This window comes from Taeniopygia guttata, chromosome 8, assembly GCF_048771995.1.
Source record: "Taeniopygia guttata chromosome 8, bTaeGut7.mat, whole genome shotgun sequence".
Lineage (NCBI taxonomy): Eukaryota > Metazoa > Chordata > Aves > Passeriformes > Estrildidae > Taeniopygia > Taeniopygia guttata.
This window is the reverse complement of record NC_133033.1, coordinates 892,768-908,015: the sequence shown is the minus strand read 5'-3', so window position 1 is coordinate 908,015 and position 15,248 is coordinate 892,768. Positions and strand designations below refer to the sequence as shown.

The 15,248-nt window shown below is 51.7% G+C and overlaps 1 protein-coding gene across 4 annotated transcripts in view; it reads right to left on the bottom strand.

The window, feature by feature from the left end:
- Window positions 1-680: 680 nt before the first annotated feature.
- LRRC7 (leucine rich repeat containing 7) overlaps window positions 681-15,248 on the bottom strand; it is a 96,171-nt gene continuing 81,603 nt past the window's right edge. For 2 of the 4 annotated variants that reach the window (XM_030279495.4, XM_032749804.3), the window contains exons 20-25: window positions 15,068-15,217; window positions 11,578-11,697; window positions 9,076-9,294; window positions 7,896-7,988; window positions 6,351-6,425; window positions 681-5,147 (exon numbers count right to left, since the gene is read on the bottom strand). In XM_030279495.4, coding sequence (XP_030135355.3) covers window positions 5,040-5,147; window positions 6,351-6,425; window positions 7,896-7,988; window positions 9,076-9,294; window positions 11,578-11,697; window positions 15,068-15,217 — 765 coding nt within the window. In that variant the 3' untranslated portion in view covers window positions 681-5,039. The remainder of the gene's footprint in view (window positions 5,148-6,350; window positions 6,426-7,895; window positions 7,989-9,075; window positions 9,295-11,577; window positions 11,698-15,067; window positions 15,218-15,248) is intronic. The other 2 variants (XM_032749806.3, XM_032749805.3) reach the window with 2 other exon arrangements.

Genomic DNA, 15,248 nt, shown 5'->3' with positions numbered 1-15,248 from the left:
TGGCAGGAGCTGTGCAGAGCCAGAAGGGCCCTGAGCCTCCTTTGCTCCAGGCTGAGCCCCCTCAGCTCCCTCAGGGATCCTCCAGCCCCTTCCCGGCTCCCTCAGGGATTCTCCAGCCCCTTCCCGGCTCCCTCAGGGATTTTCTGGCCCCTTCCCAGCTCCATTCCCTGCCCTGGACACTCTCCATCCCCTCAGGGTCTCTCAGGGGCACAGCCCTGGGGGTTCTGTAGCACAGCAGGATTTTATACAGTTCCTCACTAACATTCCCAGCTTTTGAACGCGTCCAGGTGAACATACAGCACTCGGAGCTCACCCTCAGCTCCCCAGGTGTGGGAATTGCCTTCTGGCTGGAGCAGGGGGGGACTCCTGGAGCTCCTTGGGTGGTGGAACTGCTGCTGCCCTCACCCCTGCCCCTTTTTGTTTCCATACATTTCGTCCTTTCATCCATTTCTTCCATGCATTCATCCTCCATACATTTGTCCTTCCACACATTTGCCCCAAAAGCTGCCAAACCTGAGTTTTCTTCCCCATTTCCATCGCTCCCTTTCCATATTTGGTGTCTCCCAGTGGCTGCAGCTGGACCAGGTTTGGAGTTCCCCAAATTTCCAGGCTCATTCCCCGCCCTCTGAAACCTCCTTTCTGCCAGGAAAAACAAAACAAAAAAAAACCACCCAAAAGCCTTACAATAAGGTGACGTTTTTATTATTTATACAATAAAGAGACCTTTTAATGTTATTCAAAACACTTTTTTTTTTGGAAATACTGAAAAAGGTGGGTACAGCAAAGCCGAAAATGGCTCTGCTGCACTGCACAGCATCGGTTCAGTCCCTGGGCTCCCTCTGCAGCGGAGCAGCTGCAAAATGCAGCAGCCCCAGAGCACGGGGAGGGGACAACCTGCATGTGCCGAGGGACAGGAGCTGATTGCACTCAATCAATAGATTTAAAATAGAGTTTTTGAAGTACCTTTTTGCACATAAAATGAAGCAGCTTTCAAGTTCAGTAAGTCTTTATACTGCAAAAAACATGAAGTACATTCACAATCTATGTTAATAAAGTAGTAAATATTTCCTCATTCAGCTTTATTTACATGGATACTGGATTCAACTGAAAAGTACAGTCATCTGGAATATAGCAATCTTTGAACACATACAAAAATGACCATTTCTGTATATAATTTAAGCTCAAAATCACAATTATCTCAAAATATTAATTACAATACAGCCATCTCCATCATAATTAAACATGTCTTTTATAAAATGGTAAAATCTTTACTAAAGGAAGCTGTTGGTTCTGAACTGGATACAGTACTCACAGGTAGAAAACCGAAGTGATGAGCGAGTGCCCTGCCCAGGGAGGAGGAGGAGGGAGGGAGGGAGGGGACACAGCCACCGCCACCCAAGGGACACGGAAAGGCCCCAGTGCCACCTCTTGTGCCATGGGCTGTGCCAGGAGTGCCCAGAACCCCGGGAATCCTGACCCATGCCACGGTGTCAGTCAGTCACTTCCACTAAATCAGCTGGAATCGACCAGGGAGAAGACTGGCAAAAAGCTTTTTTGGGGGGTTTCCTTTTTTTTTTTTTTTTTTTCCTTTTTTTTGGTTTGCAATTCTGTGATTTGCAAATGGTGCCTTTTGGGGTTGGGTGGTGGCCCCGGTGGCACCACGGCTGTGCCTGGCCGTGGCTCCAGGGCCAGGCCAGCTCCCTGTGGATCCCTGGATCCGTATCCTGCCCAAACTGCTGCCCAGAAAGTTGTATGGGCACGGGATGGGCCTGCCCTGCCTGCCAGGGACAGCCCTGAACTGGGCACTGCCAAAGGGACGGCGAGGGACGGGCACGGGCAGGGAGCTCCGGCTGGCACAACATCCCCAATGGCCTTTGGAAATTCTAACTGTGACATCCCACCAGTTCACAGAATCACAGGAGGGACCTCTGGGCACCATCCAGCCCAGCCTGGAGCGGGGACACAGGACGTGTCCGGGTGGGGTTGGGATGTCCCCAGAGAGGGAAACCCCAGACCCGCTGTGGGCAGCCGGCCAGGGCTGTGCCACCCCCAGGGAAAGAAGTTCTTCCTCGTGCTGAGGTGGGACTTGCTCTGTTTGCTTATGTCCAAAACCTGCCAGGGTGGGTGCTGACCCCGCAGCTCTGTCACCCCTGAGCCATCCTGGGACCTGTCCCCAATGCTGTCCTGGGACAGGCTCTGCCAGGCCAGGGGTGCCAGCAGGACATGCCTCACCCATGGCAGTGCCTGGGGATAAACACCCCATCCCCCCTGTGGCCTCCTGGAGCCCTGCCCTCATCTGATCCCATTGCCAGGGGTCATTTCCCTGGTTTTGCATTCCCTGTCCTCGAATTCCCCCTCACAGCTCTGATTGCATCAGGAAATTCAGTGCTAAATTACAGCACTGGGGGGTCCCAGCATCCCAGAATGGGCTGGGGGGGAAGGGACCCCAAATCCCACCCAGTGCCACCCCTGCCCTGGCAGGGACACCTCCCAGTGTCCCAGGAGCTCCAGCCCCAGTGTCCAACCTGGCCCTGGGCAGTGCCAGGGATCCAGGGGCAGCCACAGCTGCTCTGGGAATTCCATCCCAGCCCCTCCCAAGGAACAATTCCCAATTCCCAATCTCCCATCCATCCCTGCCCTCTGTCAGTGAAGCCATTCCCTGTGTCCTGTCCCTCCCTGCCTTGTCCCCAGTCCCTCTCCAGCTCTCCTGGAGCCCTTTCAGGCCCTGGGAAGGGCTTTAACCAAGGGTTTTAACATCTTTACACTCCAAGTGCTCACTACCAACAGCAAACCATCCTCCTGGACATTTCCTACTCAGATTTTTCCCGGATTTCCTTGGCTCTGCTCTCAGCTGCCCCATTCACCCCAAGTCTTGTCCTGCTGCTCCCTGTGTGGAGCTCCCTGTCCCCTCCCAGGGCTGGCACTGCCACCAAACACAGATGCAGACGTGGATGTGTTAAAAAATACCTTGGAAAACATGAAACCGGATTTGAGGATGTTAAATGGTCGCTGTTGGGAACAACTGGCTGAGAACTCTCCTGGTTTGCCATCACCTGGGTAGGAACTGTGAGCTGGCACTGGGAAAATGGGAAATTATTAGGGGTGGAGGGTCCTGGAGGCTTCCCCGGGCCTGCAGCCGCCCACAGCCAGAGGGAGAAGGTTTGGGAATTCTTGGAGAAGCGGAACATCCCCACGGGCTGTGGCTGCACTCTTGGCTGTGGGATTTTGGGTGGGAATGGTGCAGGTGATCCAGAGCTGTCCCTCAGCCCCTGGCCATTGCTCGAGGGCACTGGGATCCCCTGAAAACACCGGCAGAGCTTTCCCATTTTCTGCCAGGGATGACCAGGCTGGACCCCGGCACCCCCGAAGCAGCAGCAGCTGGGCACAGTCTGGGCTTTGGGATTCTCCCTTGGGAACAGCCCCAGGACTTGGACATGAGGGGATGTCCCACTGGCCCTGAGCTGGGAATGCTCCTCCTGGGCAGGCTCAGGGTCACCTGCTGCTCCCTGGGATGTGTCTGTGCCCATCCCTTTCCAGGACTCCAGTCCAGGATCCCAGAAAGCCTCACCCATGGGAATATCCCGAGCAGGGCCCGGAGCAGGGGGAAAAATACACAACAATGTCAATGGGGAGTCTGAAATGAAAAATTAACGAGTTAAATTAGCAGCAACAAAAGGAGTTTTACTGCCACCATCACAACCTTCCTCCATCCATGAGCCAAACCTGCCTGTCCTCGGTGTTCTCCTGTAGTGTGTGCACATGGAATCGAGGGAAGAGCCAAAGCAAAGGGAGTTAACCTGTTCTGAAGGGAGTTCACCCATTCCAGAGGGAGTTCACCCATTCCAGAGGAAGCTGGAATCATAGAACCATGGCATGGGTTGGGTTGGGAAGGACCTTGAAGCTCACCTTGCTTAACCCCTGCCACGGCAGAGACATTTTCCGCTGTTCCAGGCTGCTCCAAGCCCCGTCCAGCCCGACCCATTCCAGAGGGAGATATCCCATTCCAGAGGGAGCTATCCCATTCCAGAAGGAATTATTCCATTCCAGAGGGGGCTATCCCATTCCAGAAGGAATTATTCCATTCCAGAGGGAGCTATCCCATTCCAGAAGGAATTATTCCATTCCAGAGGGGGCTATCCCATTCCAGAAGGAGTTATCCCATTCCAGAGGGAGTTATCCCATTCCAGAGGGAGTTCACCCATCCCAGAGGGAATTCACCCATTCCAGAAGGAGCCATCCCATTCCAGAGGGAGTTCACCCATTCCAGAGGGAGCCATCCCATTCCAGAGGGAACCATCCCATTCCAGAGGGAGTTCACCCATTCCAGAGGGTGTTATCCCATTCCAGAGGGAGCTCAGCCATTCCAGAGGGAGCCATCCCATTCCCACGTGGGTTCCTTGTCCCGAGGTCCCAGAGTTACAGCTGGAGAAGTCTCTCACCCTGTGTAGTGAATTGTTCCTGATCCCTACGGAGCCAGCTATACACACGGCATATGTACAGGTATTTTCATAAGGCATAGAATATCTTTGCATTGAAAATAAATGAACATTATTAAATTTAATTTAATATATACTTTCTTTGAGGTGTTTATGAAAATATTTTCTTCTCTATACTTTCGTATGCGACATGATAGAAATATTTCATGGGAAGTACAGGTTAATATATTTAATCTTTATAAAGGCATATACAATTTTGAGGCAGTGTTTCAGATGGACAGCAGAATTCCTAAAGGATTTGTATGTGCTTCTGTGTTTTGAAATCATATGAAATTGACTTTTAAGAAGGAACTTGGTTTAAAAAACGCACCAATGCACAGCCAGAGGCTGACAAGTAAAACTAATACGGAGCCACATGAACAATATATTTATAGAGTTAATTCTTATATTTTCTCCCGATAATTGGTACTAACATAGAGTATTATACATTTGGCACTACTGTTTGCCATTGGTCCAGCAATTGGCAAAAAATTGGTTTCCTATGTATAAATCCTTTTGAACATTAGATCTGGCTAGACATATTTACTATTTATAAAAAAATATTTAGACAGTAAGCTCACGTTGGATAACTAAGTCTACTGTGTTCTGGAAACTCTTCAGTAGGAGCACAGCCTTCTCGTGTTCCAGGTGTACAAAGCTGTGTCCGTTGGCCTGCAGCAGGGAAAACACGAGGGAAGAGGCTTTAGTGGCTTGTTCTGGGGGAAAAAAAGGCCTATTTGGCAATTAAGAGAAAGCTGAAATAAATAATGAACAAGTGGGGGTTTCTCATGAACACAAAGCACACATTTCTCCTGTCCTCTGTGGGATGGCTTAGGGCTGGGCTGGGGCGCTCCAAGGAAGGATTTAATTCCCACCGAAATCCCTTTGTGACTCCAGGATGGCTCTGGGGTCTGACCACGCTTAAAGCCTCAACACAATAAAACACCTTTCCTCTGGGAAAGAGGAATCCAAATTCCAGACAGGGAAGATTCCAAATACACCCACAACTGTGCCAAAGCGGTGCAGAGCCACAAGGGCCCTGAGCCTCCTTTGCTCCAGGCTGAGCCCCCTCAGCTCCCTCAGGGATCCTCCGGCCCCTTCCCGGTTCCCTCAGGGATCCTCCGGCCCCTTCCCGGTTCCCTCAGGGATCCCCCAGCCCCTTCCCGGCTCCCTCAGGGATCCTCCGGCCCCTTCCCGGTTCCCTCAGGGATCCCCCAGCCCCTTCCTGGCTCTCTCAGGGATCTTCCAGCCCCTTCAGCTCCCTCAGGGATCCTCCGGCCCCTTCCCGGCTCCCTCAGGGATCCTCCGGCCCCTTCCTGAATCCCTCAGGGATTCTCCAGCCCCTTCCCAGCTCCCTCAGGGATTCTCCAGTCCCTTCCCAGCTCCCTCAGGGATCCCCCGGCCCCTTCCCGGCTCCCTCAGGGATTCTCCAGCCCCTTCCTGAATCCCTCAGGGATCCTTCAGCCCCCTCAGCTCCCTCAGGGATCCCCCGGCCCCTTCAGCTCCCTCAGGGATTCTCCAGCCCCTTCCCGAATCCCTCAGGGATTCTCCGGCCTTTTCCCGAATCCCTCAGGGATTCCCAGCCCCTTTCCGGCTCTGTTCCCTGCCCTGGACTCTCTCCAGCCCCTCAGGCTCTGGTTTGGGGTACCCAGCAATGGCTGCAGGGTGGAGGTGCCCCAACCCGGGGACAATCTCTGCCCTCGGGCACTGCCCGCGGGTTTTGGTTCAAACCAGGGCGAGCAGTGCTTGGGGTACGAGCTGTAAATCCATATTGGAGACCCCCAACCAGCAGAGGCAGCTCAGCCCTGCTGCAAACACCACCCACGTTCAGACTTTGGGCTGAGCTCCCAGCCCAGGGCTCCCCAGCATCCCTACCTGGAGGATTTTGTCTCCGGGCTGGAGCAGGCTGGAGGCAGGGCCGTCAGGCTGAACCCTAGTAACAAAGATACCCTATAAGTCAGAAGTAACACAGGTTAGGATGCTTTCTCCGAGAACTACATCCCACAAAACACGGGGCTCCCTGCCTAGCTGGGGCCTGGGGGCTCTGCATGCCCTGGAGATGGGTTCACAGCAAACTGGTTTATTCTGTTTGCTATCAAACACCAGTCTGGGGGTGGAGCAGCTCTCTGGGACATTCAGCGCTTATCAGTAATTGTGGGTCATTTCAAACTAAAATCCCACATCACAAAGTCCAACGTGAGCAGGGCAAGAGTGGCAGGTTGTCAGGAGGGTAATTAAAATGGAACAAATGCTAATTATTGGAATAAGTGCATCATAATCACGACAGCAATCTTTGCTTCCTTTAGGAAGCACAGCTTCAATTTCATTCTTTGAAATATTTATGATAGTTTTCACTGTCCCTGCAGCATGAATGCAGATTTATCCAAGCACATCAGCTCCAGGAATGTCCTCAAGGCCTCTTTTTCCAACAACCTGCAGTCAGTTCCATGGCACCACACACAAACCCACAGAGGTACGAGTGCACATCCCAATCCTACAGCCCTGAGGGACTCGGCACACGTTGGAGTTCCTTCTATTGCAAATCCATTTATCTTAAACGTGCAATTCCCAAAATGAACCCTGAGTGTCCCTGACCACCACCAGGTGTCAGTTTTAACTCCCAGTACAGGAGACATCTGCTGCCGTGGGGTCTGTAAGGATCCAGGGATTTCCAGGCTGCTTTTATTTGACACAGCAGCTACAAACCCTGGAATTTCAGCCTCCAGGGATGATACTGTACTTCAGTATAATATAATATAATATAATATAATATAATATAATATAATATAATATAATATAATATAATATAATATAATATAATATAATATAATATAATATAATATAATATAATATAATATAATATAATATAATATAATATAATATAATATAATATAATATAATATAATATAATATAATATAATATAATATAATATAATATAATATAATATAATATAATATAATATAATATAATATAATATAATATAATATAATATAACACATAATTAAATATATATATAAAATTTATAATATAATATAATATATATAATATAATATAATATAATATACTCTAATTAATTGATTAAAAGTTGAATTGTGGCCTAAGGTGACTCTTAAAAAGTGAGAGAGACAATTCTCCAGAAAACAGCCCACAAAATTATCTTGTCAAGAGAATATGGGCCAGACACTCATGGGATTGATGCTTGATTCCCTCATCTTCTTTAACTGGGAAAACAAGCAAACAACACTCTGCTAAAATAAACAAACAAGCAAAAAAAACCCCAAAAACAAAGCCAAGTGTGGGGAAAAAAAAAATCTTTCAATTACACCAACAGAGAGGCACAAAAATCCCCCTCATTGTTCTCTGCCTCCGCTCTGCTACCTCTGCAACAAGGAGCAGGGAGAGAGGGATTCCAAACTCACCTTATCAGAAGGTTTGAATGGATTTCCTTGTCCACTTATCCCACCGCTGATACTAAAGCCAAGGCCAGGATTCTTCTCTATCCTCACACAAAACTAGGCAGGAAAAACAGGGATGTCAGCACCAAACCTTGCCCCAGGCAGGCACCTCCTTCCCTCACATCCCATTTCCCTGGAGGAGCTGAGCCCCTGCACCCCACCAAATGGGAGAAGCCACTGGAATACTACTAAAATATAAAAATATTATAAAATTATAAAATATATAGGCTGGAAGGACTGGCAGCAATTTCCCATATGGCAGCAATACCAGAACATTCCCTGTGGTTCTCAGATTTCTGCATGGATGTTAATGTTCTCTTTTCAAGGAGGAAAAAACCCTTTAGATTTGTGAAAGAGAAGTTCACCCTGGCTAAATTTCTCACTTAAACACTGGGATAAACCCATCAGTGAGGCTTTGGGGTCATTTTATTTTCCAAGAGGAGCCAGATGTGCAGCACCCCTGGTGCTGGGGAAGGGATGGACCTAGCTTGTCCTCAGCCCAGCCAGAGCTCCCCCAGCCCAACCAGGTCTCCCTCAGTCCAACCAGAGCTCTCCCAGTCCAACCAGAGTTCCTCCAGTCTGACCAGAGCTCTCACAGCCCAACCAGGGCTCTCCCACCCCAACCAGGTCTCCCTCAGTCCAACCAGAGGTCCCCCAGTCCAACCAGAGGTCCCCCAGTTCAACCAGAGCTCTCCCAGTCCAACCAGAGCTCTCCCAGCCCAGCTATGGCTCTCCCAGCCCAGCTATGGCTCTCCCAGTCCAACCAGAGCTCCTCCAGTCCAACCAGAGCTCTCCCAGTCCAACCAGAGCTCTCCCAGTCCAACCAGAGCTCTCCCAGTCCAACCAGAGCTCTCCCAGCCCAACCAGGGCTCTCCCAGCCCAACCAGAGCTCTCCAGTCCAACCAGAGCTCTCCCAGCCCAACCAGAGCTCTCCCAGCCCAGTTATGGCTCCCCCAGCCCAGCTATGGCTCTCCCAGTCCAACCAGAGCTCTCCCAGCCCAGCCAGGGCTCTCCAGTCCCAGCTCCCCTGGCTGCCCAGCTCAGCTGCCCCATTCCTGCCCGGGGTTCCCCTCTCCCAGGGCACGCTGGAGAAGGCCCTTTGGGACTCTTGGTGCCCGGAGCTGCCCGGTGCCCCGTGCCTCACCTGCTCCTGGTAGGCGTCGGTGCTGCGCTGGCCCTTGGTCTGGATGAGGCACCGCTGGGGCTGGGGGGCGCGGGAGCCCTGCGAGGAGGGGATCTGGATGGGCAGGGGGGGCTGGTACTGCTGGATGGTCACCTTGTTCATGCTGCCCTCGTACTGCTGCTCCCGGCTCCGGTGCTGCAGGCTCTGCGAGCCCATCAGCGTCTGGATGTGGCTACCTGCCTGTGGGCAACCAGCGCGTTACAACAGCCGGCCCTGCAGCTCTAAAACCCCACAGCTCCAAAACCCCTCAGTGCCCAGAGCCCCGCAGCTCCAAAACCCCGCAGAGCCCAGAGCCACGTGGCTCCAAAACCCCTCAGTGCCCAGAACCCTACAGCTCCAAAACCCCTCAGCTCCAAAACCCCTCAGCTCCAAAACCCCGCAGCTCGAAAACCCCGCAGCTCCAGAACCCCGCAGTGCCCAGAGACCCACAGCTCCAAAACCCCTCAGCTCTGGAGCCCCACAGCTCCAAAACCCCACAGCTCCAGAAACCCACAGCCCCAGAGCCTGGCAGCTCCAGAACCCCGCAGCTCCAAATCCCCTCAGCCCCAGAGTCCTGCAGTGCCCAGAGCCCCACAGCTCCGGAGCCCTGCATCTCCCCCAGAGCCCCACAGCTCGAAAACCCCGCAGCTCCGGAGCCCCACAGCTCCAAAACCCCGCAGCTCTAAAATCCCGCAGCCCCAGAGCCCTGCACTGCCGAGAGCCCCACAATGCCCAGAGCCCTGCAGCTCCGGAGCCCCGCAGCTCCAAAACCCCGCAGCTCCCAGAGCCCCACAGCTCCAGAGCCCCGCAGCTCCAAAACCCCGCAGCTCCGGAGCCCTGAATCTCCAGAATCTCGCAGCTCTGGAGCCCTGCAGCTCCAAAACCCCGCAGCCCCAGAGCCCCGCAGCTCCAAAACCCCACAGCTCCGGAGCCCTGCAGCTCTAAAATCCCGCAGCTCCAGAGCCCTGCATCTCCCCCAGAGCCCCGCAGCTCCCGGAGCCCCGCAGCCCCAGAGCCCCCACACCGAACCTTGCCCCAGGCAGGCACCTCCTTCCCTCACATCCCATTTCCCTGGAGGAGCTGAGCCCCTGCACTCCACCAAATGGGAGAAGCCACTGGAATACTGCTAAATTGTAAAAACGTTATAAAATATATAAACTGGAAGGACTGGCAGCATCTTCCCACACAGCAGCAATACCAGAACATTCCCTGCGGTTCTCAGCTTTCTGCATGGATTTTATTGGTCTCTTTTCAAGGAGGAAAAAAAACCTTTTAGATTTGTGAAAGAGAAGTTCACCCTGGACAAGTTTTTCACTTAAGCACCGGGATAAACATCCCCTGCTGGCCTCTGGAGCTGGGGAATGCAGGGCTCGGACACTGCTCAGCCACCACTCAGGGATCCCTGGCTGCATCTCCCTGTGAGGCCAAGGATAAAAGCTTGGAGCAGCTGGAGCTCCTTGGGATCCTCACACACAGCAGGTGCCGGTGTGACATCTGTGACATCGTGGTGTCCCTCACTGCTGCACTGCAGGGCTGGGCGGGATGGATCTCCTGACGGTGATCCCTGCGATTATCCCGGCTCATCCCTGCAGCTCCTCCTCCAGCACGGTTCCTGAGGATTCTCCATTCTCCAGCTTTATGGCCAGAGCAGCTCCTGAACCCACCAGCAGAGCTGGGGCTGGGAGGGGCAGCCACTGGAATTCAATTCCCACCACCACAGAAGCACCAGAAATAAATCCTTTTGCAGGGAGTTTATCAGCAAAAATACCAGCGGTGTCTGGGCAGGGCTGGGCTGGAGCCACCCCACCACTCGTGTGTTTATGGACTGAACAACATCTCTGGGGTGAAACCTCGCCATGAGACCCTGGAGGAGCAGGGCAGGAGCAGCCCACAGCAGAGCCAGAGCACACACAGGGGTGATGCCTCAGGTTTGGCTTTTATATTGTCACATTCTGAGCTGCTTTAGTGTGCAGTTCTGAGCTTCACATCAGGGGATGCTGAGCTCTCTGCACAGAGCAGGGACACAAAACAATTCCTGCTCCAGCTGGGCACCAAGGACAAATGATCCAAATCTCAGCCCAGGAGCACAAACACCGTGGGCTGGAGAGAGAAAAACAAGCAGGATGGGACTGCCTGGGCTGAAGCTGGAATGGGACAATGAACTCCAAGGTGCCAATGGAGCAGAACTGATCCCAGGGAGAGCCCCCGGGAGCGCTCGTGCATTTTGGGGCCATTTTGGTTCATTTGGGTGCAGCCCTGGCTGGGCTCTGGTGCTGCCCAAGGTGGATCCATCAGGAGATCCTTTGAATAAATCCTGAATTTATTCTTTAGCTCTGTCCAGCTCTGCTCAGCCTGCACAGGGCATCAAGGCCACCATGACAACACCACCCTCAACTCCCAGCAGTTCCTGTTTGAGCCTTGGGACAGCCCTGGGTGCTGTCCTGTGTCCTGCTGTCCCCAGGGCAGGCTGGTGGCACCCCTTACCTTCTTGGTGACGGTGTCGGGGGGCACGTCCCGCCGCCCCAGCGGGTAGGGGTTCCAGGGGCTGCCCACGGCCACCTCGTCCTGCCCGTTGTCCAGGAGGCTGCTCTGCTGCGACGGGGTCTGTTCACAAAGGCAGGGCAGCCTTTAGTCACCAGCACAAACCCTCCACACTCAGTGGTGTGACAACAACCCTCCACAACACCCCAGCAACGCACTATCGCCACAGCCTGCCCCGTGCTCCACCAACACGGCATCACTGGGGGGGCTCTCTGCAAGCAGGAGGGCTTGAGAGGTTCAGGACAGAAATAATGAGAATAATGAATGGTGAGAGAGAAGAGAAAATTCATTGAACGGGACTCGTTACTTTCAGAGAAGCAGATTTTGGCAAAATTCTAATATTTATACAGCCTGGCATTAATTCTGGAGTTTCTCACTGCTCATTCCAGCAGCGGGATTTTTTTTTTTGGAAGGATTTGCCGCCCAGGAAAACAAGCTGTTTGTGTTTTCTGCAGCAAACATCCCCTGCTGGCAGTGCCGAGGCTGTGCTGGCTCCGTGTGCAGCTCCCAGAACCTTCTGGCTTGTGCCAGGGACATTTTTTACAATATTAACCTGGAATTCAATGTTTGTCTCATCATGTATGGTCACAACATACAGGAAAAGTTTCCTCAATGCTCATCATTCCCTTTTCTCTCCTGTTCCATGTTTCTTCCTTGTCACTTCCCCCCCTGTTTGTTTCATTCCTGTTTTCAGGATTTTGGAGGGGGTTTGGACTTTTCCTGCCTCACATTGAATTTCCATTATCTGTCCCTCTATTTCTCGACCATCACTGGGAGTTTTTTGTAACACTTTTTGGGTGTCAGACTTCCCAAAATTCCAGCATTGTCCTGCCACTGACAGCACCTGGCACAGTCCAGTGGTTATTGATTAATGGGAATCTGCAAAGGAACAAAATAATGTTCTTCCCCTCTGCCATTCCAGGCATTTCTTCTCCAGCTTCGAGTAAAAACAAAAAATCAGGATACGCTTGTCTAGATGGATGAAGAATTAATCAAATTTGCTTTGAAATGTGGGGATTTTTCCATTAAAAACTGTTTTTAAACAGAAGTTGAAAAGTTGAAAAAGTTGAAAAAGAAGGAAATTATGATTTAAATCACATCTCTGAGATGAGGTGAAAAAAGGCCAACCCTAATTATTTAAAATGAAAGGAAACTTCCATTATTATTCTTTTATCATTCAAGAGATCTTCCAGAAAAAATAATGGAATGTGTGATTTTCCTTCTATGAAAAACCACTAGAAAAAACCATTTCCCCTGATTAAAGCCCAGGATCTCCTTGCAGAGCTTTCTTTACCCCATTAAAATGGAAAAATGAGCATTTCCCTCCAGAGCTGTCCTGGGAATCTGCTCACATCCCGAGGGATGGGTTTTTGGAGCCCTCTGGGTGCCCTCCCCAGGCTCAGCCTCTGCTCTCCCATCCCTGCTGTTCCCCAGGGAGGTGGGAATTCCCATCCTGGGAATGGGCTGCACCAAACCAGGAACTTTTAAAACTTTTCACTGGGAGCCAGAAGGGGAAAGGATCCCTCTGGAGGTGGCTGGCCCTGCAGAGGGGAGTTTGCACTCCAGAGGGAAAAAGGAAAATGCAGAGAGTGCTCTCAGCTTCCTCCAGAATCAGGGAAATCCTGGGGTTTCATTTGCTGTGGTAAAAGGAATTTGTCCCCAAAATTTAGGCTGTTTTCTGAGCTGGGACAGGCTGCAACCCAGCTCCACTTCCATGAAATCTGGGGAAAAGAGGAAAAGCGGCACTTCCCACATTTTCTGCAGGGAGCAGATTGATGTAACGAACATTTTCAAGGTAATTAATTGTTAAAGTTGATCTCCTGACATCCAGAGCTCACTCATTACTCTCTTGAATCCAGGCCACGGGAAGGAGGGAGCAGAAGAGGCAAGGATTAAATTGCTGTGGCCTGGATTCTTTAGGAAATGCAAATTCTGTGGAAGGTGTGAAGCAATCAAATTAAACAGCACTAAATATACATGTCATTTTTCCAACAGTCATTTCCCCCTGCAGTGATCTTTCCCAACAATAATTTTCCCAAACAGTACAGCCAGAGAACAACCCCTCAGTGCAGTTCAGCATCACAGTTTCTATGGATATGGATCAATGGAATGCTGGTGAGATAGAAAAGCAGAATAAACCACATCAGACCACACCCCAAAATAGATCACAGAGCAGATTTCCTCAGACATCCATCATTAACATCCATATTCACCTACAGCCTAAAACACCCTGGCAGTGGCACAAACCACCTCATCCCTGACGTGTGGAGGGAAACCAGCACCACTCTTTGGGGTTGATGCCCAGTGGACTTTGGCAGGGACTCGTGACAAGCACCTGAGCAGACAGACAAGTTCTGGGGAAGCAAAGACAACAGAGGGACATCCCTGCCCAGCACACACATCCAGGTGGGATCCCCCCGGAGCCTCCCGCCCACCACAGAGCAGCACAGGAGCCTGGGGGGACATGGCATGGAGGTGACAGGGGATGGAGGGTTGGGGACACACTGGGGAAGGCCTGGCACTGCTCCCTGTGTGCTGCCATCCTGCCCTGCTTTGCCTGGAATTCCGGCTGGAGCACGCGTGGGGTGGGCAAGCGGAGCAGGGCACAGCTCTGGGCCAGCTCCTGCTGCTGCTGCACCATCCTGCTCTCCTCAAAGCCCTGGATCTGAGCTCAGAACCCTGGGCAGCCTCCTTTGGCAATTCCCAGCACAGATGGAGCACTGGGATCCGGGCTCTGCTGCCCTTTCATCCATCACAGAGCTGCTGCTGCTGATTTGTGCCCTCAGCTCCTGTGCCAGGGCAGGGGAGGCTGAGCCGTGCCCATCCCTTGGGATGCAGGGAAAGGTCTCAGCATCCCTCCCTGGCACTGAGAATCCTGCAGGAATGACCCTCTCTGCCTTGTCCTGTGTGCCTCTCCCTTGGGAATACATAGTTTTGTATGTCTGTGCTAGTCAACAACATATTGATAATAAATATAAGATAAACAGAAAAGGAATGAGGAAAATAGTCTCTTTTTCAGGTGTTTCTCAAAGTTTAAAATGGGTTTGGGGTGTGGTAATGTGTTCAAAACCCATGAGGTGTTACAGCACAACCAATTAATGTTCAGATATTAAAACCCCTGTCTCCCGGAGCCTGTTTAACGTTTCCACACCCATTTTTCTAGGATCAAACAGTCCCAGAGAAAACCACATTCCCCACTGAGCAAATGACAGCGCTGGCGTGTGTGAGGAGAGCAGGAGGGCAGGAATGACAGCCAGGGAGCTCCAGAATCCAAAAAGCAAGGCCACCGAGGGGCAGAGCTGCATCCCTGCCAGCCTTGCTTTGTGGACTGGGCATCCTAAAAGCACGAGGAGGAGGCAGAAGCTAAACCAGGAGGAAGCAAGGATCATTAATTAACCGGGAATGCCGGGAATGCTGGCTAGCCCATACTTACTTTCGGTAGAGGTAGCTCTTGAAGCATTTGGTTTTCAAATTTAGATTTAGGCTGCAAGTTTAAAGTCATGCTTCGGCCGGCATGCATGGCTGAAACCCCTCCAGAGTGCAGCATGCCAAGGCTAACTGTGTGGTGTTTGTAAGCAGCGCTCTGAGTAGAGGAAACAACCACGGGACACATA